This window comes from Melanotaenia boesemani, chromosome 21 (assembly GCF_017639745.1).
Source record: "Melanotaenia boesemani isolate fMelBoe1 chromosome 21, fMelBoe1.pri, whole genome shotgun sequence".
In the NCBI taxonomy this organism is placed as follows: Eukaryota; Metazoa; Chordata; class Actinopteri; order Atheriniformes; family Melanotaeniidae; genus Melanotaenia; species Melanotaenia boesemani.
In genome coordinates, this window is record NC_055702.1 from 2,913,138 (window position 1) to 2,940,637 (window position 27,500).

The 27,500-nt window shown below is 40.6% G+C and overlaps 3 protein-coding genes across 7 annotated transcripts in view; all 3 read left to right on the forward strand.

Moving 5' to 3' along the window:
- Positions 1-984: 984 nt before the first annotated feature.
- LOC121632634 (uncharacterized PE-PGRS family protein PE_PGRS3-like) lies at positions 985-1,953 on the forward strand. Of its 2 annotated transcripts, XM_041974283.1 has the most exons (4): positions 985-1,073; positions 1,152-1,443; positions 1,507-1,825; positions 1,899-1,953. In XM_041974283.1, the coding sequence occupies exons 1-4, from the start codon at positions 1,051-1,053 to the stop codon at positions 1,901-1,903; spliced, it is 639 nt and encodes a 212-aa protein (XP_041830217.1). In that variant the 5' UTR covers positions 985-1,050; the 3' UTR covers positions 1,904-1,953. The 2 variants fall into 2 exon arrangements, with proteins under 2 accessions (XP_041830217.1, XP_041830216.1); XM_041974282.1 differs by having other exon boundaries at positions 1,152-1,825.
- Positions 1,954-6,270: 4,317 nt separating this feature from the next.
- Positions 6,271-10,305, forward strand: LOC121632336 (zinc finger protein 664-like). Of its 4 annotated transcripts, XM_041973738.1 has the most exons (4): positions 6,271-6,665; positions 6,782-6,839; positions 6,894-7,030; positions 8,883-10,305. In XM_041973738.1, the coding sequence occupies exons 3-4, from the start codon at positions 6,928-6,930 to the stop codon at positions 9,965-9,967; spliced, it is 1,188 nt and encodes a 395-aa protein (XP_041829672.1). In that variant the 5' UTR covers positions 6,271-6,665; positions 6,782-6,839; positions 6,894-6,927; the 3' UTR covers positions 9,968-10,305. The 4 variants fall into 4 exon arrangements, with proteins under 4 accessions (XP_041829672.1, XP_041829673.1, XP_041829674.1 ...); XM_041973739.1 differs by having other exon boundaries at positions 6,271-6,606; positions 6,782-7,030; XM_041973740.1 differs by having other exon boundaries at positions 6,271-6,539; positions 6,782-7,030.
- Positions 10,306-11,679: 1,374 nt separating this feature from the next.
- Positions 11,680-27,500, forward strand: part of LOC121632933 — a 47,151-nt gene continuing 31,330 nt past the window's right edge. The window contains exons 1-5 of the mRNA XM_041974753.1: positions 11,680-11,999; positions 12,473-12,681; positions 14,953-16,279; positions 25,839-26,798; positions 26,862-27,372. Of these exons, the coding sequence (XP_041830687.1) occupies positions 12,540-12,681; positions 14,953-16,279; positions 25,839-26,798; positions 26,862-27,372 (2,940 nt within the window). The 5' untranslated portion in view covers positions 11,680-11,999; positions 12,473-12,539. The remainder of the gene's footprint in view (positions 12,000-12,472; positions 12,682-14,952; positions 16,280-25,838; positions 26,799-26,861; positions 27,373-27,500) is intronic.

The window sequence follows — 27,500 nt, forward strand, 5'->3', positions numbered from 1 at the left end:
GTCTGTGTTTCCTCAAGTCCACCATCAGTTCTTTAGTTTTTTGGACATTCAGTACCAGGTTGTTATCTGCCATGTACACTCTCTCATCATCATCGGTGACGAGACCAACTAAGGCGGAATCATACACATACTTAAAGAATTTAGTGACTTGGATAAAGTGATTCCCTGTCTGAGGCCACCATCCTGGATCCACAGTTCAAATAGGTTGGCTTTAGCATGATAGTAATGCTCAGGCTGCTGCTGAAAGGCTGACATGGGAGAGGGCCCACCTTATTGATGGGTCAACTGAAGATGTGCCTCTAAAGAATGCAGTCATTTCTACAAGTTAAGAAAGCAGTTAGGTCAACCAACCACAAGTTGTGGGCTGTGCTGGACGGCCACATAGACTCCACAGTGTACCTCTCAGAACTACCATGGAGCTCCAGAAGTAGGCATAACGAGAACTGCTGAATCAGTTTGGTTCATTTCCTTTGTCTGTCCCATAGATATTCAAAATAGCAAAAGCAGATCCCCTGAAGTATTAGGCGTTACATAGGGCTCTACATCCTGCACTGTAGAAACTTACGTGCAAGAGTCTGTGCATCCCAGCATTATCCATTCAATAAAAGACTTTTTTTTCTAATACTGTGGAGCTGGTGAGCCAGAGGAGAAGCAAACTGAAACCCCCCACAGTAGGAAAAATATGGTTTCTAACATTGTCACCATGATCACTTGCAAAGCAGGAACAATCTCTTGTCATCTAGAGTTACTCTTTGGTTTAATCTGGAATGTGTTTTAGAGTGTAGGTAATTGTCTGCATTTATTAAGGAAAAACGCAAAAATAGTCTTTTTACATCCTAGAGGCCTACAATTTTCATTTGAAAAAAAATGTGAGTTCTGTTCATTTTCCTTTCAAAGAATCATGGGGAAGCCAAAGCTGATCTTTTAGGGGCTCTGGCTCTGCAGCCACTGATTGGATCTAGGTGTGTTTAATAAGTTTAATTAGTGCAGTGCACCTGTATAAGAGCAGTCTCTGCTTGCAGTAATTGAGTTGCACTTCTAAGGGGAAACATGGGGCTGAAGCTTTCTGGAAGGTCAGTTGTTGATGTTTGGAGTCAATCTGAGTGGTTGCTGCAGAATTTGGGGTATTTATCTGATGATCTGTCTTTCAGGATTCCCTGGATTTTCCTGCTTTTTGGCCTGGCTGCTGGTTTTCCTTCAGATTCTCCTTCTGAAGTTGAGCCAAGAGGATTCAGCTCTGAGTCTGCTCCTGAGGATGTTTCCCCAAGGACCTGGTTTATGCCCCTGAAGGACAAAACTGTCAACTTCCCTGTGCCACCCAAGTCAGGAATATCCTCTTCTGGTGGCACCAGCTCAAGGGTCTTTGCTACTGGTGGCAGTACTGGGTCTAAATTCTTCTCTGCTGGTGGTGCTGGGTCTGGCGTCTTCTCCGCTGGTGGTGGTGGCGGGTCTGGCGTCTTCTCCGCTGGTGGTGGTGCTGGGTCTGGCGTCCTCGTCTCCGCTGGCGGTGGTGGGTCTGGGACATTCTCTGCACTAGGGGTTTTCCAGGAGCTGTTGGGACTGGGGAGGAACTTGATGAGTATTCGTCCACTGAGCCTTGGTCAGGCCTGGAGCAATAATCTCCACGTGGCCTTTGGCAGTGTTGCGAAACGTCCTCGGTATCCTTCCTCCTACGTCATCCTCTCCAACAGCGCCTACCAACGAGAAAGGGATGGCCGTACTAATTCCAAATACATCAAGGATACTTCTGGCCACGTTCCTCTATCTGAAAGCCACTCAGGACAAATGGGTGGAACTGGATCTAAAGGGCACCAGGTCCAGAGAGGTAAGTTGAGCTCAGTTATGGCCCTCTTCAACATGGTCTTCAGCCTCACTCACCACATTTCTTCTTCCTGTAGGTTGAACGTCGGCCAGAAAAAGTGAAATTGAATGAATAAAGCTTTCCTGGGTGTATGTCTGTGCTTCACTTTTCTTAACTATACAGGGAATTTTGTACCCTGTAGTGCCCGAGCACTATCTGCAAGCCCCTTGATACCACCTCCCACCCTACAAATACAGACCTTACCCCTGACTCACCTCCCCACTATGTCAGATGGGATAAAAGGACAAGTCAAAGAGGCACAAGTTACAAAGTCTGTAGCATAGCATCTCTGATCACATGGTTAACCTTGAAGCAGATGGTCTACAGCAGCAGAAGACACACCGGGTGCCTCCTGCCAGCTAAGAACAGGAAACTGAGGCTACAATTCACACACACTCACCAATGCTGGACAATAGAAGATGGAGAAACGTTGCTGGTCTTAGTCTCCATTTCAGCTCCACATTCAAATGCTAGGCTCATAATTTGGTGGACTCAACATGAAAACAAGGCTCCATGCTGCCTTGGATCAACAATTCAGGCTGCTGGTGGTGTAATGGTGGTGGGGGGGGGGGTATTCTTCTTAGTACCAACATGCTGTGGTTTTAAACACCACAGCTTTAACGCATATCTTAAATAATCCCCAGTAAATAGACTTAACTGGAAGATCGAGTTGACCCAGTCCAAATAAATACTTCACTTTAATACAGACTAAGTACTTGAGTTACTTGCAAAATAAAAACTATTTAACAAAACTAAACTCAGTTTTTATTTTGGCTGAACATTTTCATTTTTGTTAATCTGAAATGTTTCACTAACAGAGCCCTTTTCTCTCAGACTACATGTTTACTGGTGGTTTATAGAGGTCCTAAAAGTAGAGACACAAAACCATCATCTGTCGGAACCAGCCCTGAGTTCTGCTTCAGGAAGCAGACACCCTCTCTACCTTTAAATCAGACTTCAGAATTTCCTTTCTGATAAATCTTATAGTAGGTCTGGCTTGGTGACGCTCATCCAACCCTATAGTTCTGCTGCTATAGGCCAAGGCTGCTGGGGAACGTCCTATGATGCATTGAGCTCTTCTCTGCTCTCTTTAAAGTCTATTTATGCTCGAAGCAGAAGGTGGATATGCAGACAAACACTTTCATTCGTTTCCTGCGTCGTTTATGCACACAAGTTGGTCTGTTTTCGGGGGCCTTATGGGTCTGTTGCTTGACGCAGCAAACGAAGCTGTGGGGGCAGTGTTAAGTAGTATAGCTAACATGTGACCAGCAAAAGCAACAAACCAGAGAAGAAGAAGAGGATCATAAAGGAGGAGAAGAAGAAAACGAGGACAACTGTAGAGATGGCAGGAGCTTTTGAAGAAAGGCTGTTTGAGCATGTTGGGTGGTTGCAAACAACTTTATAGTGGTGTATTACCGTCACCAACTCTGAGCTTGACTCTGAGCTCAGCACTGATCACTAGTGGATGAATTCACTTAACAACCATGGGAAGGTAAAAGCATGGAAGTATGAGAATGGTTACCTATGGCAATGATTGAAACAGACGTACCTATTACATACTTAAAGAGCATAAATGGGCCTTTATTCTGTAGAAATATCTAACATTGTTGTTATAATTAATTTGAGTTTCTTTTTTTCTTTCTCAGCTTTTTCTTCCCCTGGCTTAAAGTTATTATGGTGCTTGTTGGCCGCCCTTTCCTGTCCTCTCCTTCCCAACTGGTTTCTGGTTCTGGAAGTTTTCCTTCCTGTTAAAAAGGAGTTTTTTCCTCTCTACTGTCTCCTCGTGGAATTCAGAAGATTCTATACAATCCGTTAGCTTCCTTAGCTATATAATTATTTTTTATTAACTGGTTAATATCAGTGCACTTATTATAAATTGGATTAATGTGATTCATATAATGGATTTGTTTTCATCGGATTTTAAATGGGTAACAATGGATTGGACTGTCTGCAAAAGTACCTTGAGATGACTTTCTTGTGAACTGACTCTGTATAAATAAAGCTGAATTGAAGTTTTGTATTGGTTGAGCTGTATCAATTGTATCCCACAGAAGGTTGTCACAAATCTTAGTCTAATGGTTTGTGTCCTGTATGGGACACATTTTACATTACTTGTTTACTTTTTTCTTAAGGTAGAGATGCTCATTTATATAATCAATAACTAGAGACCATATTTACACTTTGGGATACCTTCAGCCTAAGTCTGCTGGAGGATGACCACCTTTCTTTAAATCATTGTGGAGCATTGCTCTGCTGCAGCATTGCATGGAGCAAATGCTGCAGTAAAACACCCTTGTGTTTCCTGGATGAAACCTTTCAAAGCTGCTAATATCCAAAGGTTACGCGATACAGGTAGTTGTAAATGAAATGTTTTTAAACCATAAAAAGGAGTTGTAAAGTCAGACACACTTATATTTTTATCCACCTGAACACAGATGAAAAATGTCTCAAGTTGCATAATAACGGGATTATAAAAGCAGGCTGAGATTTAAAGGTTGAATGAACATGTTTAAAGCACATTATGAGTCATGAAATATTTAAATGAAACAGGAACAGACTGTGATGGGGCAATGGAGGTGGAGAAAAAAACAGAAATAATCAAGTATCATACGAGAGGAAACCATCACACCTCCTCCAAGGGAAATGTTACAAAAATAAAATGATAAATCCGTCTAACAACAACAGAATGCCTCCACGAACTCACTGTGGACTCCTTGTGACACCCTGCAGCGCTGTTACAGAGCTCTAAATAAAGTCTGGCGGGCTCCAGTCCTCCATCCCGTCCCCCACCACCTCCAGAGCTGGGATTAGGAGGAGTCCTATATGCTCAATGTGGGTTTGTTACCAGATGTTAGTGGGTCTAAAGAAAACATAATAAAACAAATATATAATAGCTTGACAACAATTTGTTGATTCATCTAAAAGCAACAAATTTGTGAAATAAACGCACCATAGCTGGTTTTCTGCTGCATTCAGGGCAACTTGTGTCAAGCTCTTTAATAAGTTTATCTGTTTCATTTTAACACTCTAGAAATGATAAGTTTGTTTTTCTTTCACCACATTTCAGAGTCAAATTGTTTCGTCTTTTCGTTTGTAGCCCAACATCTCGCCACTGAGATCAACCCAGAGACATCATCTGATTTAGCTCCAGAAATGAGTCATGTGGACCAGATGGATCATCCTGGGGCAGCCCCTCATTTTTCACTTAATTTAAACATATAAGAATTTCTTCAGGACACCACTCTCAGTTCTACAGTTCTATCTACAGTTCAGCTGCTGTCGATATGTATCATGCCGAAGGCAACACAAAGCGCTTTACATAATTAAAAAAATCAAGCATGTTTCAATTCATGCATATTAAAAATAAAACAAGCCTTTGCACACATCAGAATAGAATTATAACAATAAAAAAAACACCCATTAAAATATTTCACACAGTCGCACGCACACACATGTATACACGCACACACACACTATTTATATACATAGAGAGAGAGAGAGACACTATATATATATATATAGAATAGAATAGAATAGAATAGAATAGAATAGAATAGAAATACTTTATTAATCCCTTTGGAGAGTCCTCAGGGAAATTTGGGTACCAGCAGCAATACAACACCAACAGTAAAGCAGGACAAGCACAAGACACAATATAAACAGGTACAAAGCAAAATAGAGGCAACAAGGTGCAAGAAAAGCACAAATAGAATGCAATAAATAACAATAAGATTAGTTAAATAAAACCATATAAACAAGCATTGCACACAGTAGAGATGGTACAGATTCCCAGTTCACTATTGCACGTTAAGTTATAGCAACTGTTTGTATGGGTTATTGTGCATGTGTTGTATCAGGTGGACTGCACACCTCCTTCTCCCCCTCCTGCCTAATGCAGAGTTGTACAGTTATTTATATATATATATATATATATATATAGAGAGAGAGAGAGAGAGAGAGAGAGAGAGTCCTGATACTTTACTTGTCCTCCACTCGTCCAGTTTCTGCACACCATGCTGAGACATGTCTAGTTTTAACAACTCTTGTTGCTGCAGAAATGCTATTTTCTGTTAAACCCTGTTCCCTGTTCTGCGTTTTAGATATGCATGAGACAAAACAACAACAAAACAAACCTAAATGTCCCATTTTAAAACAGGTTGTTTGCTAAGTTGTGTTGACAGGGCGGGGGTTCATCCCTTAAGTTTTCTCTTTGAATGATTCATAACTCAGAGTTAAGTGACTTTTAAAAAGAGATTCAGGTACAATAACTACAAACGAGGGACAAACAGAAAATGTCCAAAGGAAAAAAAACATGACCTCCAGAAGGATGAAGAATTATTGATCAAGGTCACTTTTAAAGACGAACGTCTGGTTGGAAAATAAGATATTTTAACGTTTAGTATCCAAATAAATATCAGGTTTGTTTAATGCGTCTCATAGGAGGAATTCTCAAGGTAGGAACCTTGTATCTGGAGCTCTGTGTTGCAGGGGAACAAAACAACAGTCGGGTCGATTAGCTAGCAGCTAACGGAGAAGCTGAACGATGGAAAATCATTGGCATCGAGCAAAGAAAGCATGTAAGGAGATGCAGAAACTACTGGATCTGGGTTCAGAACTGTCAGCTATTATTAAAAACTGGAAGGATGGTGGGAAACGTCGTCTTCCAGGAAGAAATGTGGTCAGAAAAACATCCTGAATGATGCTGATCGGTGATCACTTCAACGTTTGTTAAAATCAGATGGAAAGTAATAACATTTCTAAAACATGAACATTTTAGACTTAAATACTCCCATTTCCATCGCAGGTGGAACATTTTTTAGTGTGCTGATGATATTTACATTTCCTCTCAAAATTCTCACCTGTTGTAAATAGTTGTTATAACTAACTGATATTAAATGGGTGGAATTTGTGTGTTTACAGTGTCTGACTGCTGTATTGGTGAAAGATAAGCATCCTGAACACTGGAAACGCTCCTGGATACACATTCATGTCCTGTACATGAAATGTGCTATACAAATAAACTGCCTTGCCTTACATCTCTGAGTTGCTGACCAGGCATTGCAGGGATGCTCCAGAGCTGGAACCCTAAACCGGAAAACCGCAGGTGGCTCGGTTTGGTGTCCCCCAAACTGCCAGCAGCCACACCAGAACTGGAGGAGAAAGACCTTGGTAAGTCTCAGACATTGTAGTATCCCTTTGCAGTTGTTGCTCGCCCCAGAGCTCAACCTGGTTTGTCTTGATGTGCATTTAAAGGAAGTCCACAGTACTCTGAGCTGAGGATCATGCAGCCTCCAAGCTTTAACCTTCCCTCTGTCCTTCAGGGCTACGTGTTAAATCCTTTAAAGTTTCGTCGCTTTAAAGAGACATTGTGTAAGAATTACTTCCATCTAACATTGAAATCGTGTATCACATTTAAACATTTCATGCATGCTAGCATCTTACTTTCTCAAACATGTATTGCAACAGTATCCGCCGTGCCTCAAAAATCTTTAACACTGATGAAAGCACGTCAGCCGATAGTTCATGGAGTTTCACCCAGGAGAAGAGGATCGTGATTTCATAAATATTGCAAACTGCATCTCATCTAACTGTGAGTTATAGTTCCTTTGTGTTTAAAAAAAAAATGGTTCGCACAGGGACGGATCTCGACAAGGAAACTGGCCTCGACACAGCACCGGCTTTTAGTCCAAGTAAAACCAGCGTATAATCCTTCCCACCGGCTTTTAGTCCCAGTAAAACCAGCTTATAAGCCTTCCCATCGGCTTTTTGTCCCAGTAAAACCAGCTTATAATCATTCCCACCGGCATTTTGTCCCAGTAAAACCAGCTTATAATCATTCCCACCGGTTTTTTGTCCCAGTAAAACCAGCTTATAATCATTCCCACCGGCATTTTGTCCCAGTAAAACCAGCTTATAAGCCTTCCCATCGGCTTTTTGTCCCAGTAAAACCAGCTTATAAGCCTTCCCATCGGCTTTTTGTCCCAGTAAAACCAGCTTATAATCATTCCCACCGGCATTTTGTCCCAGTAAAACCAGCTTATAAGCCTTCCCATCGGCATTTTGTCCCAGTAAAACCAGCTTATAATCATTCCCACCGGCTTTTAGTCCCAGTAAAACCAGCTTATAATCATTCCCACCGGCTTTTTGTCCCAGTAAAACCAGCTTATAATCATTCCCACCGGCTTTTTGTCCCAGTCCACTTCTGTACCGAGGCTGCTGTGTTTTAGCAGAAATTACTGTTGTATTGCCCATGGTAACCATGGTAACGAGCAACACTGTCTAACAAAACCTATTGAAAAAAGTTTCTTTAGGCTCATTTTGGCAGCAGCATTGACTTACTTGTCGAGGCGAAAGCTGCAACCTCAGCATCCCTTTTAAAATCTTTCTCCTTCTTGAGCTCCTCCTGCCTGGGGAAGGCAACCGCCTTGCTTTACCTCTTTGTATTTGTTCTTTTTGTATGGTCTGGTCACGCTGCATTTTAAGTCCTCTTTTTCACTTTCTTGCCGATGGTGAGATGGCTCTTGTGCTGCTGCTGCGTATGCATGTTTTCAGATGTGTTTAAAGCCCACTGACGGAGACTTTCCTTGATATAACCATCCAAACAAAGCTGTTTGCGCTCTTAATCACACTATTTGTTTTAAAGAGCAATGATCTTGCTGAAGTTGTCCTATAATTGTCTGTTTTCATTCCTTTCTCAAGGCATTCCACAATTTCACACTTTTCATTAGCAGAAAATCTTTTTCCTCAGACTGCATGGAAACTGGGACTTGAAACTCAACATAGTTTTCCCTTTAATAAAGCTCACCTGGAAGCTAATGATCAAACCTGTGTGAGATTGTTATCAGATGTCTACATAGACAGAAAAACTAAAACCCGAAGGTTTTCTTAACTGAAATCCTCCTGCACAATCGTCTGGAAAACAGTATAAACTGCTTCATTCTTGAAAACGAGCATCGCTATATGACACAGTCTCGGTTTAAAACTCACATTAAAACTGACATTTCGTCCACGTGTGTTGCAGATGTCCAGCAGCTGGTGATTAAAGAGGAGGATCCCTGGAGTTTGAACCAGCAGAACCCAGAAACCCGACACATAAAAGAGGAAAAGGAAGAACTCTGGCCCGGTGGGCAGGAGGAGACTGATATCAGCAGGTTCTCATTCACTGCCGTTACTGTGAAGAGTGAAGTTGATGAAGAGCAACCTCGGTCCTCACAGCTTCATCAGATCAAAACTGAAGACAGCAGAGAGACAGAACCTCCAACCAGCATGAAACTAGAACCTGATGAAGAGGACTGGGGAGGACCAGAATCAGACAGGAAGTCAGATCCAAGTAGTTATTTACAACAAAATATCAATGAGAAGGTTTGTGAGAATGAAGTCAGTATTGATGATAGTCAATCTGATGATGACTGGCGAGACCCTTTGTCAGATTCTGGACCTGAAACTGACGACCCTGATTGGACCGAGTCCAGAGATCCAGAGTTAGCTGTAAATACAGACGCCACCAAAAAAGTCCTTACAGGAGGAAAAGCATTCAACTGTGGCCTCTGTGGTAAAACCTTTACACGTCTGCAAGGTCTGAAGATGCACTCGCTCATCCACACGGAGGAGAAACCGTTCGCTTGCAGTTTATGTTCTCAAACATTTAAGCATCGCTCAACTATGCAGAGACACATGAAAATCCACACGGGGGTGAAACCTTTCAGCTGCGAAGTTTGCAGTAAAACATTCAGCCAACAGGCCATCCTGCAGAGACACAAAAGGCTCCACACCGGAGAGAAACCCTTCACCTGCTCTCTCTGTGGCAAAACCTTTCTGCAAAAGACGCACTTGAAGAGGCACACGAGAACTCACACAGGAGAGAAACCGTTCCGCTGCAGCGTTTGTGCCAAAGGATTTAAGGAGATGACACATTTAAAGAGACACACCGAAGTCCACACGAGACAGAAAGCTTTTCAGTGTCACGAATGTGGGAAGACTTATAATCGACAGGGAAACCTGCAGAAACATGCGAGAGTTCACTCTAGAGATGCAGCATTTGGTTCTGCTCTTTGGGGTGAGGATTTAGTTCGGCAGTTCCAGGGCTGGTTCGGAGACTGTCTCTAACCTCAGACCAGTTCCCAGCCATATAAACGGGTTATAACAGAATGGATAAATCTGCAGATGTTCTTAGTGGACTGGTGGAGGCTCACATGAAAAGTAGCTGATGCTGTAAGAACCACAGGCCAGATGCATAAAGCACCTTAAGTCTTTTTTCTTAAATGTCACACTAATAATTTCATTTATTCTCCATTGAGAGTCTTACTTAACCCTTAATACTCAAGATGACATGATGATGAAGCCACTTCCTGTCAGACTTTCCACCAATCAGAGAGCTTAGATTGACGGTAACGTCCAATCAGGAGCAGCCAAAGATCAACCAGTGAGCAGAAAGTTCTATGTGTGTGTGTGAAAAGAAGAAAAATAATGCTCCTCTATGGCTGGAATAAAGCCAAGAAGACGTTTCTGATGCACGGTGGCGCCACAAAGCAGCTGAGCTGGAGTTGGTTTAGTGAGGATAGCAGGTAAATAGTAGCAGGAATAACTGGAAATGAGGAAAAGGTGAAGCATGGAAATAGTTTCTGTTGTGTGTTTGTTTCAATGCCGATATTTTTTCTCCTGAAAGCCAAATGCAGAAAAATGAAAAAAGGTTTTGGTAAAGTTATCAAGGCAAGTTTATTTGTATAGCACAATTCAATGACAAATAGCATTATAAAATCTGAATAGATATTTTTAAAATCTCATTTCAGAGACATTTAATTTATTTTTAATAAATTATTATTAGAAAAACTGAACAAAATCTCTTAAAATTCAGTAAAATGTCATTTTAAAAATGTTAATACTGAAAAAAAAACGCTCTTCTGTACATAATATGGTATATTTGTATTTTTTTTTTCAATCAATCAATGCATTTAAATTCCACCATCTGTATCTATTTACTCGTTTTCAAAGAAGTCTGCAATAAAAGTGCAATGATCACTCATCCTGAATCTATTGTCTTTAAATATGTTTACTTACATGCTGATTGTTTTTAATTAAACAGAAAATGTAAAAATTCTTATATTAATTTTTCTTATATATTTGAAGATCAAGAACTTTACTTTAACCGTGGAAATATTTATGCAGAAAAGAAAGTTTTATTAGGTAAAAGATGGGGAACAGATCCGTCGGTTGGGTTCATGTTTCAAGTGGGACCAAAATAATTGTCGGACTGAGTAGCTTGTAGGGATGTTGTTGTTTTCGAGTCTACGGAAGAGTTTTATTGTTCAAATTGATGTCAGATAACCATTTACTACTGTTTTTAGGAGCTAAATCACGACAAATGGAGGAAAGGAGAAGCTGTAGAAAAAAACGAGCAGAAAACAAGGAAAAACATCGACGTGGCCTTTCCCAGGAGGGAGTCTTCTGATGAGTGACACCGAGGATGTTTTCTGCTGGACGGGTAATTTAAGCCACATAGTAGTACTAATCAGGTGTACTATGATAGTACACCTGATTAGTTTTTTGGTAGCGTTAGAAAACAGCCAGGAACAGTAACAAACCCTAAAAACCATTTCTCCCCGACTCTATCTGACCGTTAGTTGAACAGTAATGTTTATATTTCTGAAACAAACTAGAATTTTTATTTATTTTTATATATAATATATGTATATGTATTTTGTATGTTTATCATACAGTACGTTTGCACGTAAGGAACTTCTAAAAATTTTAATTAGATGTTCTTTTACAGAGTATTTATTTTCAGTCTATGTTACTAGAACCTCGAAATGGGCCAGTAAACATTTATTTCTACTGCTTCATGTCTTATTGTGTTTTCTATTTTTCTATGTAGTGTTTAGTGACCGCTCAGTAGTGTTTTTGAGTTTGACTCGGGGCACGATTTGACAACATAGTTCAGTTTTAGGCAGATTAAACTGTTTTGAGGGGAGAGTTTGGTTTTCTAGAAGAGTCTGCGGTTTTGTGAATGTAGCTTGAAAGCTGGGTTTTGTGTTCACAGTTTGAAGAAAAGGAGAGAAGCTTTCGAGAAATGTGTCTTAGCAATCGTGAAAAACTGTGAAGACTTGTTACTGGAGCTCGTTGCCATGGAAACAGAAGCAAGGCAGGTTAATTTGCATTCAAACTACAAGACAGCTTAAAATGCTTCACATAAAACATTAAAGCTGGGTGCAGAGGAAGCATTTCAAATTACTTAGAAAACAAACTTTTAACATTTTTAAACAAATACAAAAAGCTAAAATAAAATAAGATCAAATAAAAGAAATAAAAGCTCCATTGTTAGTTCCAGCAGACCTGCAGTTTTCTGTGAATTTGTTCCACATGTGAGGAGCATAAAAACGCTGCCGCTCCATGTTTAGTTCTGACTGAATTCTGGAAATTATGGTTCAAGGGGTTGAGCTTCTACATGTATTTTTAATTTAACAAAACAAAAAACAGGTGGGCCAAGAATAGCAACAAATACCTAAGAAGAGTTTTAAAGATGAATAAATATATCCGCAGATGAGCTGAGATTTCTAGTGAGTTGTTCCACCTTGTCATGTGTTGCCATGTTTACATTTGTGCCATTCTTTTCAGACTGAGTCTACGCCCTGAGATTTAAAGAAAGCAAAGAAACATCTGTGAGATTCAAACAGGGATTGTGATGGAAAGAATCTCAAGCAGAGCAGTGATGCCTGAAAAGAGGATCCTTCAACCAGATGACCCCAGAGGACTCGATTTGATGCCCCCCATACCTGCAGCATCCGCTCCAGAGCTGGAGCAGACATCAGACTGTAAAGATCCCAGTAAGCCACACTCACCTGTTTCTCTATTTGTGGCATCTGATTCTACCTGTGATTTAACTGAATGGAGGATACAATAAAACTGTGGTTTGCAGTATAAAAACAGGTAAATCATTAGTAGTCTTTCATATCATAGGCAATTCTATACAAAACTGGGTTTCAGAATCATAAGAAAACAGCGTTCTTTGCTCTGAGATGTCACTGAAGATGAAAATAAAATGATAAATACTCACTGAGTAATCACTGATACTCCCCACAGCTGCAGAGTAATCAGAGTATTTCTGCAGATGACAGGACTCAGAGTTGCATCGTCTTCAACCCCACAAACATTACGATAAGCAGACTGTCATGAAAGCACCTCATGTCAGCACCTTTCAGGCACATTAACATTTCATGTCTTCGCCTGCAGCGTTAGCATTTAATCACACACATCTGCCTTTGATGTATTTTGCTTTTAGTTCTGTCAAGATTTGTCACATCCTGAGAAATGTGTGCATCTCTGCTACTTTTCCACCAAACTTTATTAAACTCCAGCTGCACCCTGTTAACACAAGAAGACTTTTTGTTATCTGATGTTTGGATTTTCGACCGGAAACTCTTTGCATTTGCTTACATGTCTTGTATTTAGAACTGGAATTAGTTAACAAACAGTGACAGCAGAAAACTTCACTGCTTAATCTTCCACTTGAACAAAGGCAGGTCTTTAAGAACAACAAAAAAGAAGTCTGGCTGCCTTTTTATTGAGTCTTTTCAGACTACAATGATCTGGATGACTGCGAATCAACACCAACATCATCTAACAGGTCGTGCATTTGCTAGTGTGGACAATATACATGAGCTTTTTTTTTTTTTTACTAACAGAACTTTGTAGAAATAACACAGATCAACAGTGACCAAGCCTTTTCTCATCTACACATCATTCTCTTCTCTGGATGTCTTCTCTAAATCAGGGGTGCTGTGCAGATGTTGGATAGACAGGTTTACTTTTTAGGAGCCATGAATGTGGTGAAGGGAAACATGAAGGGAAACCTCTCTAGCCAGGTGGTTGACGAGTGATGGAAAGGGTTTATATACAGAGACGATATAGGATATAGAAAAGTGTTGATGAGGAGGCCAGGCAGGGGCCCTAACCAGGAAAAGGAAGGTGCAAATGAGAATTTTTTAAGGCCTAGATTTTAGTAAATTATAAGCTGCTTATTAGAACTTAAGGTTTTTAAATTCGGGAAAGCAAACGTTTGAAATATTTTAATGTTTTTGAGAGTAACATATTGAAGTGCATTATATGCTGCATTCCCAGACACTTGGGATATCTGAAGTTTACCTCTAATCAAATATCAAGATATATAGAGGCCATGATTGGACAGTTGCTTAACAGGAAAGGGGGGTCATAGAGAAGTGTGACCTGCAGGAACGGAGCCCAGGCCGGATTCGTCCAGGGCCAGCAGCATCGAGGAGCTGTAGTCTCTGAATACGAGGTAGCTGCTCAACCAGCCAGAAACATCCAGGGTATTTTTGGTTTGTTTTAGTATAAAGAAGTCTCTCATATTAGTAGTTTGGTCAACAAGACTTTTTTTTTTCCACAAATCTTCTCCGGGACATCCTCCTGGTGCAGCTCGAACACGCGGTGAGTTTGATGGAAGCTGCTTTTTGGTGACACTGCTCCTCATTTGTAAGCAAAACCAGAAATATGTGCAGCTTTCTACATGTTTCCAAAGTGCAGAATTTCTTTTAATTTTTCAAACAACTTTGTGGTTTCTGTCAGCTTCTCAGCCACTGCTGAAACGTTGACTCCATCAGTTCAGGTAACTACACATAGACGGGGGCCTGCACAGGTCAAAATTCATTCAACTCTCACCTCGCTTTTCTTGTTCATTTGGTTCAGGCTCTGAAAAACTCTTAAACTGCTGGAGATTACTAATCACAGCCACATACAGAATGAGCGTATTTCACCATATCCTACAATTTACTGTTGATTCCAGTTTCATTGTCAAATCCCTCAGTTTTGTCAGAATTTTCCACATCACGGACATTTAAGGTTTACGAAGCTCCTGTACTGTTACTCTGTTTAGATTATTTTAGATTTTATTGACTATACTTTTCTTTCTATCTTGTTTGGACAACATTTACTTCTAGTTCAGATGAACTAAACTCGGTTGTGTTTCCTCCACATTTATGGTTTTAGTTGTTTTAGAAAATGTACATCAGCTTTTGTTTTAAAATGACAGAGCTGGCATGAATTCAAATAAACCCATAGTTGATTATTATGTTTTTCAGTGTTACCAGAAGATGTTCAGCAGTTGGTGGTGATTAAAGAAGAGGTTCCCTGGAGCTCCAGTCTGAACCAGCCGGACCCAGAACCTCTACACATAAAAAAGGAAGAGGAGGAGCTTTGGCTCAGTCAGGAGGACGAGCAGCTTGATGGACAGAAGGAGACTGATATCACTGCTGTTATTGTTAAGAGTGAAGATGATGAAGAGAAACTTCAGTCCTCACAGCTGCATCAAACTAAATCTGAGAGAGAGGCCGAGCCTCCAACCAGCAGCTCAGATAAACAGATTAAAACAGAACCAGATAGTAACTTCCAGCCAAATACTGATGAGAAAGCTTTAGAGTTTATAAAAACTGAAGTCGGTATTGATGGAAACTGTGATAATGATAATATCTGGCAGGAACCTTTATCGAATTCTGGACCTGAGACAGAAGACAAAGACACCAGTTGGAAGGACACAACACACGAGTCAGGTGTAACCAGCAATGAGGGATGTAAAACTTCCAGAAAGTCCTTCCGCTGTGCGGACTGTGGAAAGCAGTATCTTTATAAGCAGTCTCTGCAGAGACACATAAAACATAACTCGGGTAAAAGTTCTCCCAGATGTTTGATTAATGAGAGCGTGAAGCAAAATCTAACCCAGTCAGAAAAAGCGCTGAGCTGCTATATGTGTGGTAAACTTTTCACCCGAAAGACAGATCTGAAGATGCACGTCAGAGTCCACACAGGCGAGAAACCATATGGCTGTGAGGTCTGTGGTAAAAGATTTAGACAAGGGGCACATCTTAAGACTCATATGATTGTCCACACAGGAGAACAGCCGTTTGGTTGTGACGTTTGTGGACAAAAGTTTAAACGAAAGACAAATCTTAAGGGACACATGAGGGTCCACACCGGCGAGAAGCCATTTGGCTGTGAGGTTTGTGGAAAAAGATTTAAGCATGAGACTAATCTGAAGGGACATATGAGAGTGCACACCGGTGAGAAACCTTTCGGCTGTGATGTATGTGGAAAAAAATTTAAACAAGAGACAACTCTTAAGGGACACATGAGAGTCCACACAGGAGAGAAGCCATTTGGTTGTGAAGTTTGTGGCAGTAGATTTAAACAAAAGATAAATCTTAAAACTCACATGATCACTCACACAAAAGAAAAGCCATTTAGTTGTGACTTTTGTGGACAAAGATTTAACCGTCAGACAAACCTCAAGAAGCATGAGGGAATCCACACGGGAAAGAAGCCTTTGAGTTGTGATGTATGTGGACTGAGTTTTAACTGGAACACAAATCTCAAGAAACACATGAAAATCCACACAGGAGAGAAGACTTTATTGTCCTGATATGTTGACATTAGTGTTGAAAGATGAGCTGAGGAACATTTGGAGTGCGTGCATCCAGGTTGTCTTTTACAACCAGTCTGACCAACTCGTCTGAACTCAGCTCATCTTGTGTTTTTGGTGTTTTGCAGTTATTTCAAGTGTGTTTTTTTTTTTTTTTTTCACAAAACTGGACGGGGAACCTGATTAAATTACCTTCTCCCAAAGCTGTGGTGCAGTTTTCACCCCACTAGTATGTGTCAGCAGACCCAGAGCTGCAGACTCAGACCTGCAGTTCCAGTTTATTGGTTTTCTGTCAGTGCCACCTACTGGATGATTGTAAAACCGCAACAGCAGGTCCTCCAGACCCCAAACTCTAAATACTCAGTGTCCAACCCAAATTCCTTTTTCTCAAAAGTTGTACTTTTAAAGGTTTATTAGAAGTTAAAATCTTAAAAATAAAAGTTGCATTGCAACCAAAAAAAGATACTAATATTTAATTGCTCATGAAGCTGCAAACTAAAGAATATCCCTGTGGAGATCAATTTCTCCATGTATGAAGATCTTGGTTTCCTTTTTGACTCCAAGTTGGATTTATTTCACATTTTAGAAATGTCTCAAAGTCAGGATTTTATTATCTTAAAAACATCGCCAGAGTCGACCCTCTTCTCTCTCTTGCCAGCAAAGAGGTGCTAATGCTTTTATTTCTAGTAGAATAGATTATTGTAACACCCTGCTCTCTGGTCTTCCTACAAAGTCTATTTCTAACCTACAATTCCTCCAGAACTCATCACACCAGTTTTAAAATTGTTGCACTCGTTCCTTGTGTGTTTCAGGATGGATTTTAAGTTTTTTTTAGTGGTTTATAAATGTCTTAATGGTCCTTGGCCTTCTTATTTATCTGACCTGCATTTAAATAATGAGCCTCTGAGACCCTGAGGTCCTCTGGTACCGGCTTGTTAGTTGTTCCTGAAGTCAGGACTAAAACATCCACGAGGCCTCGCTCCACCATTACGGCCCTCGTCTTTGGACCATCCTGCCAGAGAACCTCAGACCTGAAGAGACTGAAGAAGACCTTCCTTTTTAGCTTAGCTTTGAACTGTTAATTTATTGGTCTATTTTATTTTACTTATTTTATCCTCATTTTTATTCATTTATTTTAATTATGTCTGTCCTTATTTATTGAATAAAAAACACCTATTTATGTAGATTTTTCTATTTTTTTTTTTTTTTTTTTTTTTTTTTTTTTTTTTTTTACAATCCATATTTTCGTACTTGTTGATCTTATTTGTTCTCATCTTTATTTGATCTTTGTTTTAACTTTTTTTTTAACCTCTTTTAACCATAGTTTTTGTCATGGGGTCCTCCATGCTGGGGCTAAGCCTGCTCGGTCTGCAGGGTCGTTGCCATGGGGCCATGGCTTTGGTGTGAACCCCGGCCTGCCCTGATCTGGGCAGGTGCCTTCGGTGGCGGCCTCTGTGGTCATGGGTGGGCTGGTTCCTGGTTTGAACGGATCCCCAAGATGTTTCCTCACAGCAGTGTCTCTGATGTTTATTTTTTATGTGTTAAGATATAAGATATGTCAAAATATGTGTGTGTGTATATATATGAGTGCATGTGTGTGAGAGAGACACATATATGCAAACACCTTTATTGTGTAAAGCACTTTGTGCTGCTCTTGTATAAAAAGTGCTTTATAAATAAATTTGAATTTGAATTGCATTAACACTAACAATTGTTTAAAAGTTTGTTTAATCTTAATAAGAGATAAGACATTATTGATCCCTCAATGGGGAAATTTACAAGCCACAGCAGCAACAATGTAGAGGATATATATATATATATATATATATATATATATATATATATATATATATATATATATATATATATATATATATATATATATATATATATATATATATATATATGGGCTATTCTACCAAATTTGTGCAAATTGCTGTCCCACATAAAAAAAACTATTTAACAAAACAATTAAAAATTCAGACCTTCAACATTTACTAAGATTATGGTATTATCTAGTTAAACACAAGACTGTAACTCGATAATAATTAAGCCAAATATATAGAAAATCATCATTTATGCTACCTTCCTAGGTACTTTCTATTGGGAAGTAGTTGTCCCAATCTCTAAGCCCTAAATTTCAACTCATGAAAATAATACTTAAAAGAATTTTGTAATTTTTTCCAATGCTGTATTTTAAAACATATGTTTGGTTTATTTTAAACAGAATGTAAAATATTTAGATTCATTTTGAAATTGTTTTAAAATGACAAAAGCATGCTTTAAAAAAATGGTGTCCCACACTTTTATGTCACAACCGTAACACAAGTCATTTTGCATCATGGGTGGAGCCTGGTGTTAGTCAGACACCTGAAATTCTGACCAGGAAGTCACACTGCGTCCCTGTCCCTCATGGTGCATGGTGAGTGATTACCTCTCATCATTTTTAAGTAAATGTGTTCCAAAGTCTGAATATCAGTATGTTACATTAATAACTGTCACAACCGTACACATATTATCTGCAAATAAGTACACTTTTGGGGGCTCAAACCAAAAAATTTATTTTTGTTGTGTGTACAACTGTTCAAAACATCTGTTGCTAGCCATTAACTTGTTAGCATGTTTGAGTTATGCTAGGAATTAGCTAAAAATGTCACAACCGTAACAGTCACAACGTAACAAACTGTAACGTTACGGTAGTGACAACTTGTAATGTTCCACATAATTAAGGCAATGTTTGATCATTGTTATTACAATATACTCTTCAAACATAATAATATTAAAGATATATTTGATTTGTAAAACACATTTCATTCTTAAAAGTGCTAAATAATCTTTAATATGATAAACATGCTGACTTATATTTCACGTGATACAGCTAAGCTGGGAGAAAGCAAGCAGTAATGCCAAAAGAACATAAAAAGAGTGGAGCAGAGAGGGTGAGAGAATACAGAAAAAGATTGAGGGAAGACCCAGAGAAGTACGAAGGATATTTAAAGAAGGGAAGAGAACGAAACAAGAAATGAAAGGAAGAAGGAAAGGTCAAATCTATCAGTGATTTATCTGACAGGGAGCAAAGGAAGGTCAGACGATCATGGCGAAAACAACAGCAGCATCACAGGGTATTGGTGAAAAGTCAAAGAGAGATGGAGAGATTGTGCACAACTTCCACGCCACCTCCCACACCCTCTGCCCCGCCTTCTGCCATGTCTTCACCCACACCTCCCCAACTTCCACACAGTTCTAGTGAGATTGTTACTCCACGCACTTCCTATGAGATTCATAAGAGACGTTCTGTAATGCGTGCCCACAGAAAAATAAAGATCTTTGAGCTGAAGATTAAAGAACTTGAACTGAAAAAAGAAAAATATAGAAAACGGTGCTATAGATTGTGTATGAATCGAGAGAAGTCAAAATGTTCCCCAAGATCAAAAACTCAGAAGGAAGTAAGGAAGCACAGAGTTCCTGTGCATATCAGAAAGACCCTTCTTTTTCATAACACTAGGCAGCTCCCACAGAGTGATCAACAAGACTGCAGACAACCCACATCTAAAGTTCATCGATCAGAAAACTGCCCAACACAAAACCTTAAACCTAGTCAAGACATAGTCATATTTGTTTTAGTTGTTTTACTGTCATGTTGCAGTAGATGCACTACGAGGTTGAAGTAATGTAAAATAAATGACTCTTCAATAGTAAATAACCTCATTTTATTGATTAGAAACATTTGTGTTTGTAAAATTCACATTAAAATGCTGGTTATGAGTTAAAATTAAGCAATAATGTTGAGGGGAAATAATGCAACCTTGCAAACATAATACTGTGGTCATGACCAAAACAGTGCAGTCACTACCGTAACAGTGCTGTCACTACCGTAACGCTGACTGTTTTGTAAAATAAAATAATATTTGAGTCATTAAATAACATTTTATGATAACTGCTGGTTAAATGTAAATTCAATTTAACAACTAATTTACTCTGAGATCTCTATGATCAGTGTAATTTATTTTACAAAAAAGATTGCATTTAAATTTTAATTAAGTCTTAGAAAATAAACTTCAAAATTTGTTTAAAAAATTGTTTTAATTTATTTAATTGTAAAACCCTTCATGAAAAATTTCTAAAAATATTCTTTAGAGGATGTATGGACACACAATATTAACAGATTAATATAATGATTTTTATTGCAGTGTGTTTCTATGTTACGGTAGTGACACCTTTCAGGAGTGGAAAAACATTTCAAGAACAGACAGACATTAATATATGAAATTTGACTGCACCTTTACTAGATATGTACCATAGAAATATGGTGCAATATATGTATGGACGAGGTTTTTGGAAAAAAACATCTTTTTAAAATATGTTTCCAACTCTGGACTTTGCACGAATTCTGTAGAATGGCCCATATACACTTTCATTCTGATGGCTGCAGGAAGGAATGATCTGCAGTAGCTCCTTCCTGCACTGGGGGTGTAGCAACCTTGCACTGAAGGAGCTACTCAGAGCCACTACAGCAGGATGCATCGGGTGAGTTGTCCTTGATGGATTTTAGCTTGGCCAACATCTGTCTGTCTGCCACCTCCTTGATGGAGTCCAGCGAGCAGCCCAAGGCAGATCCAGCTCCCTCAACCAGTTAGTTAAGTCTGTTCCTGTTTCTGTCTGTGCTGCTTCCTCTGCAGCACACGATGACATAGAAGGCTGCAGAGGCCACAGTGCTGTCATAAAATGTCTGGAACAGAGCTCCATGTACGCCTAAGGACCTTAGCCTTCTCAGCAGGTGGAGGCGACTCTGGCCTTTCCTATATAAGGCGTCTGTGTTGTCTGTCCAGTCCAGTTTTTTGTTAAGGTGAATACCCAGGTACTTAAATGAGTCCACTATCTCAGTGAGCCCTGGATGTTCACTGGTGTATGTGGGGAGATTTTCTGTGAAAGTCAACTACAAGCTCATTTGTCCTGCTATTATTTAGAAGCAGATGGTTTTGTTCCCCGCCCCCCTTACTCCTGCTCGTTCCCCTCTGACACATTGCCAACCACGGCCGAGTCATCGAAGAACTTCTGCAGATGACAGAGGGGGGAGTTGTAGCTGACCTCCAAGGTTTACATTGTGAACAGGAATGGTGAGAGCACCGTCCCACTTGGGTCCCCTGTGCTGCAGACTACCACTGTCAGTGAGGTGGTTAATGGTTTATGCAATCAGTTGTTGGTCCATGCCAGCCTTCTCCATCTTTCCCTGCAGCAGTAGTGGCTGGATGGTGTTGAAAGCACTGGGGAAGTCAAAGAACATGACTTTCACAGAACTCCCAAGGGACTCCAAGTGAGATAAGGCCCAGTGCAGCAAGTAGATGATGGCATCATCCACCCCAATGCAAGGTCTGTAGGCGAATTGCAACGGGTCCAGCTAGAGCTCACCTGGGTGCTAAGGATGGTTGTCTCCATGGTCTTAATCAGATGAGAGGTCAGGGTGATGGGTCTATAGTAGTTTGGTTCCCTAGAGTGGGCTATATTGGGAACCAGAACCATGCAGGAGGTTTTCCACAGAACTGGGACTTTCTACAAAGAAAGGCTCAAGTTGAACAAGTGCAGGACCACCTCACTGAGCTTGTCTACACTCTCTAAGCACCCTGGAGCTGATGGCATCTGGACCTGTGGCTTTCCTGGCTTTGGTCTTCTTTAGCTCCCTTCTCACCTGCTTAATGATGAGAGGGGGGTCAGTCTGCTGGGATGGGTGGTTTGAAGCTGCAGGTTTAGTGCCTTTAGGGGGAGGGAGGAGAAGCAGAGCTGACCGAGATGAGCTGGGCTGCTAGGGGCTTCAGCTGAGGGGAGATGAGTGGAGAGACAGGAGACTATATAAGTACAGTACAGTCCAGACTGGTGGATGGGGGCTGGGGGGGGGTCAGAGTCAAACCTGCTGAAAATTTGACCCCCACTAGCCCCCATCTACCCGTTTCTCATCTCCCCACTCATCACCTCTCAGCTGGAACCCCTACCATGTTTTCCTTAAATGTTATAACACAGAAAATGAATTCTTGTAAACATTTATATTCAGCTTTCACACATGTGCTTCAATCCTGCTCAAACACAACAGGACATGTCTGGTCTTTAGTGTCCAGTCCTCTTCGTTGTGGAAATTTTAAACAAAGAGTGAAACGCTGAAACAGTTTGACATGTTTTGTTCTTCCTAATTCACCTAACAAAGAGAAACAACAAGGATAGTATATGACCAAATTACAGTCACATGCCAGTACTAGACAATCCTCTAAATCAGGGTTTCTCAATTCAGGTCCTCAGGACCCACTGCCCTGCGCGACATGTTTCTACTTTAACAAACATGATTTAGATTGATAAACTTCCTCATCAAGTTATTTTACAAGAATGTTAAGGAACCAATAATTTAATTCATGTTTGTTAAAATAAGGTTACTTCTAAAACAGTGGGTCCTGAGGACCAGGATTAAGAAACACTGCTAAAAAAGCTGCACTGATTCTCCAAAAGCTGCACACTTAAAGATCAATCCCTCAAATCGCCACTAGATGGCAGTCCAACACAATCAATCAGTTTACTCTCTACTCATGCAGCTATCCTTAGTTCTGCTGTTGTTTGATAAATCGACTTAAATAATATATGTAGCTACACTTTACCCACACATAAAAAGTTCAGAGGCACATTAAACATAATAAATGGTGCGACACATCGAACAAAAGCAGAAATTACAGACTTTTGCCCAAACACACCAGGATCACTGGAATTCAGTTTTAACATATGACCTTGTCGCATTACATTTTTATTAAAACGATTCACAATTATTTCACACAGTTTGTCTCAGGTTACCAATCTGAGAAGAGACTGTCTCCCTAAAATGGTCCTTTTACACCCGGTTATGTTACTGATCCATTGCCAATTAACCTAACCTTTGTCAAATTCACCAGCTGTTTTTGATTTGGACCGATTACTTTTCCAACCTTTTCTTGCTCCTGTTCCAATTGTTTGCCCTACAGTAAAACAGAAATACGAAGTATTATTAAGGGTAGACTGAATTAAAGATGGCAAAAGCAAAAGAAAGAAAAAAGAAAAGGAAGATGAAATTGTTGAATTCAAAGGACAGTGGGAAAAGAGGTGAGTTGGAAAAAGCAGAATAAATGAAAAGATAACATTTAGACTAGGACGTGCCAGGCTTAATAGTTCACTATGTACAATCGGCAAACGTGACATGAGTCAGGTAAATGTGAATTTATTCATCAAGAAAAAAACAATAGAACATGTTGGAAATAATTCTATATAGAATTGTTTCCAACACACATAACATACACACATATAAATGATAAATTATGAATTATAATTATATTATATATATATATATATATATATATATATATATATATATATATATATATATATATATATATATACACACACACACACACCGGATATTAGATCAGGGGGTGTCAAACTCCAGTCCTCAAGCGCCAGTATCCTGCAGCCCTGTTTCCCTGATCTAACACACCTGATTGAAATTAATGGGATATTGTGAAGAAGTTAACAAGAAGCTGTTGGATCCATTTGATTTTTTTCAGGTGTGTTGGAGCAAGGACATAACTAAAACCTGCATAATAGCGGCCCTTGAGGACCGCAGTTTGACACCCCTGTACGGGGCTTGCTGTTGAGCAATATCCCTTATCTGACCAGTAGTTGGCGATAATGCACCATGACACTTTTTGCCAGCCGCCAATAAACACCAGAAGAAGAAGATGGGCACAGAGAAGACGAAGAAGAACAGATGACTAGCATGTAGCGGCTTTGTTTTCAAACCTTTGTCAGAGTTTTTGCTGACAGCGAACGATTTAATGCTACGATAAGTTTTACAAGCCGAACCGCGACCAAAGCAGGATTACCGACACTGAAGGAAAAAGCACCGAAATGTGAATCCTCGTCGAGGAGGAAGCAAAATGAAAACGGGAAAGACGACGTTAAAAAGCAAGGATAAACATCGGTTTGGCCTTTTCCAGGTGGAAATTACTGATGATGAACAGATGTTTCAAGAGAGAAACCGACATTGTTTTCTGATGAACAGGTAATTTAACCCAGGTTAATGAAATTATAGCTGTTAACGTAAGTAAGAACAGTTGAGCTGATTTACTAACAAACCAAAGCTTTTGTTGTGTCTGATTGGTAGCAGGGTTGTGATTTTACATTTCTTCAACAATACTAGAGTTTCTCTGTTTGTGAACCTTGAAGGCCTGTGGACTACAATGAAGCGGTTTGCTGCAGCTAGCTCTTCAGTTAGCTACCAAACTTCAGAGTCCCCTCACCTTTTTCCACGTTATGAAGTTGGTTTGCTTCATACTGGGGTCTGTCACCATGGCAACTGATGCTGGAAACCTAACCTGCTCCAGATCAAGTTACTTTTCTTGATAAGAGCTTAACACATACTGCTACGTGTTAAGAGAAAACTGCTATTCCTTCCATTAAATAAAAATGAAAAACCCAGAAACTGACAAAAGTTATAATATATATAAAATTAACTGAAAATGAACCAATGAAAATCAAACCTATTTTTTTCATTCTGGTTCAACAGAAGAATTAAATAAAACATACTAATGTATATTACCTGGACGAAATATAATTAACTTTTTTTGCACAACCTTTTGAGGCAATCAAACAAATTTTAGGTAATTCATTTTTTTTAACCCTGTCCTGTTAAACCTAACAAAATAAGAAAAATAATATATCAATAATATGTCTCCAGTGTTTTGTAATAAACCATTCAGCCTGACTTGGTCATTTCATCTCAGTTTCTCTGAGCTGTTCGGCCTCAGTTTAGATAAGTCGCAGCTCTCTGTAGTAGACAGACTGATTAAAGTCATTCTAAACCATCACCAGCAGAAAAATATCTTCCAGAGCAAGAATAAGTCCTCTTGTAAAGAGGGTCCACTAATTCAGAACACGGTTAACTCTTTGCTAATGCCTCTGTGAAACAAATTTTAATTGACCTTGTATGTAAATTAAGCTCACTACCTTTAGTGGAGTCAGCTGGCAGAGTGAAGAGAGACAGTCGTGTGTTTCAGTTGAGAAGAGAAAGAGTTGATTGTTTTCCTACATATTCTGGGTATTTTTAGCTCTGGTTTAACAACTGGCATCTCATTTCCCAATAATGATGCTGGTTGTCGGTTTGCTGCTGCAGTCAAAGCAGGCGGGAAAGATGACAAAAACAAGATAAGAGACAACTTTGTAAATTTGTTAATCACTCTGATCAGTATGAAAATGACGTCTTTGATCCAGTCTGTTTGTGTATTTCATTAAATGAATGTGCTCCAGGTGAAAGTTGAATTTATCGGATGCACCGTAGGCTGTTATGGTTGCTCTTATACCAAATAAAGAGCAAACAGAAGTGATTGAAAGCCATCGATAATATTACTGTGAATATCTTCTCTTTGTTAGCTGGCTTTGAAAGATATTAAAAAAACTACTTGTGATGGTACAGCGAATGGAATTAGCCAATTTATAGCACTGCTATAAGCTGAAGGTGGAGGAACACTTCTCCAACTCCGACCCCAGACGCATGTGGCAGGGCATCCAGGTCATCAGTGACTACAAATCGGGTAACTCATCCATGATCACCACAGATGTTTCCTTTTTAAATGAGTTAAATGACTTCTTTGCTCGTTTTGACGGGGATAACACTGTAGCAGTCACCAGCACTCGGCTCCCAGCAGACCATCAGCCCCTCACACTCACCACTGCAGACGTCTGCACCACACTGAAACAGATCAACGCACGCAAGGCTGCTGGCCCAGACGGCATCCCTGGTCGTGTGCTCAGAGCATGTGCGGAGCAGCTCGCAGAGGTCTTCACGGACATCTTCAACCTGTCCCTTACCCAAGCAGCTGTGCCAACATGCCTCAAATCCACCTCCATTGTACCGGTACCAAAACACTCCAGTCCGGCATGCCTGAATGACTACCGGCCAGTCGCACTCACACCCATTGTGATGAAGTGCTTCGAGCGGCTAGTCCTGTCACATCTGAAGAGCTGCCTTTCACCCACACTGGACCCACATCAGTTTGCCTACCGCAGCAATAGGAGTACAGAGGATGCAGTCTCCACAGCGCTGCACTCTGTGCTCACACATCTGGACAATACCAATACATACGCACGGATGCTGTTTGTTGACTTCAGCTCAGCATTCAACACTGTCAGACCCTCCAGGTTAATCACTAAACTTGGAGACTTGGGCATCACCACCCCCCTCTGCTTCTGGATAAAGGACTTTCTGACCAACAGACCTCAGCATGTTAGGTCAGGCAACACCTGCTCCTCCACCATCACACTCAACACAGGCGTACCGCAGGGCTGTGTGCTGAGCCCATTCCTGTATTCTCTCTTCACCCACGACTGCAGGCCTGTACATGGATCCAACTCCATCATCAAGTTTGCTGACGACACCACGGTGATCGGCCTCATCAGCAACAACGATGAGTCGGCCTACAGGGAGGAGGTTCAGCACCTGGCCACGTGGTGCGCAGACAATCACCTGCTCCTTAACACAAAGAAAACCAAGGAGCTCATCGTGGACTTCAGGAGGGAGAGAGGAGGCACACATGACCCCATCCACATCGACGGGATGGCAGTTGAACGTGTCTCCAGCTTCAAGTTCCTGGGGATCCACATCTCGGAGAACCTGAATTGGACCACCAACACCTCCAGCCTTGCGAAGAAGGCTCACCAGCGCCTCTTCTTCCTGAGGACGCTGAAGAAACACCACCTGTCTTCAGCCATCCTGGTGAACTTTTACCGCTGTGCGATTGAGAGCATCCTGACCAGCTGTGTCACGGTCTGGTATGGGAACTGCTCTGTCGCAGATCGCAAGGCGCTGCAGCGGGTGGTGAAAACTGCCCAACGCATCACAGGGTCTCCACTTCCAGCCCTCGAGGAAGTCCAGAGGAAACGCTGTCTGCGTCGAGCTCGCAGCATCCTCAAAGACTCATCCCACCCTGCACATGGACTGTTTGCACTCCTGCCGTCTGGCAGGCGCTTCAGAAGCCTCAGGACAAAGACCAGCAGGCTGAGGAACAGCTTCTTCCCCAGAGCTGTCTCGTTGCTGAACTCTGCCCCCCACTGACTGACCCCATACCACACTACGTCCCATCACACACCCCCCGACCTGACCGAGTACTATGTACTGAACATTCCACTAGCCTTTCCACTTCACTGTTTATT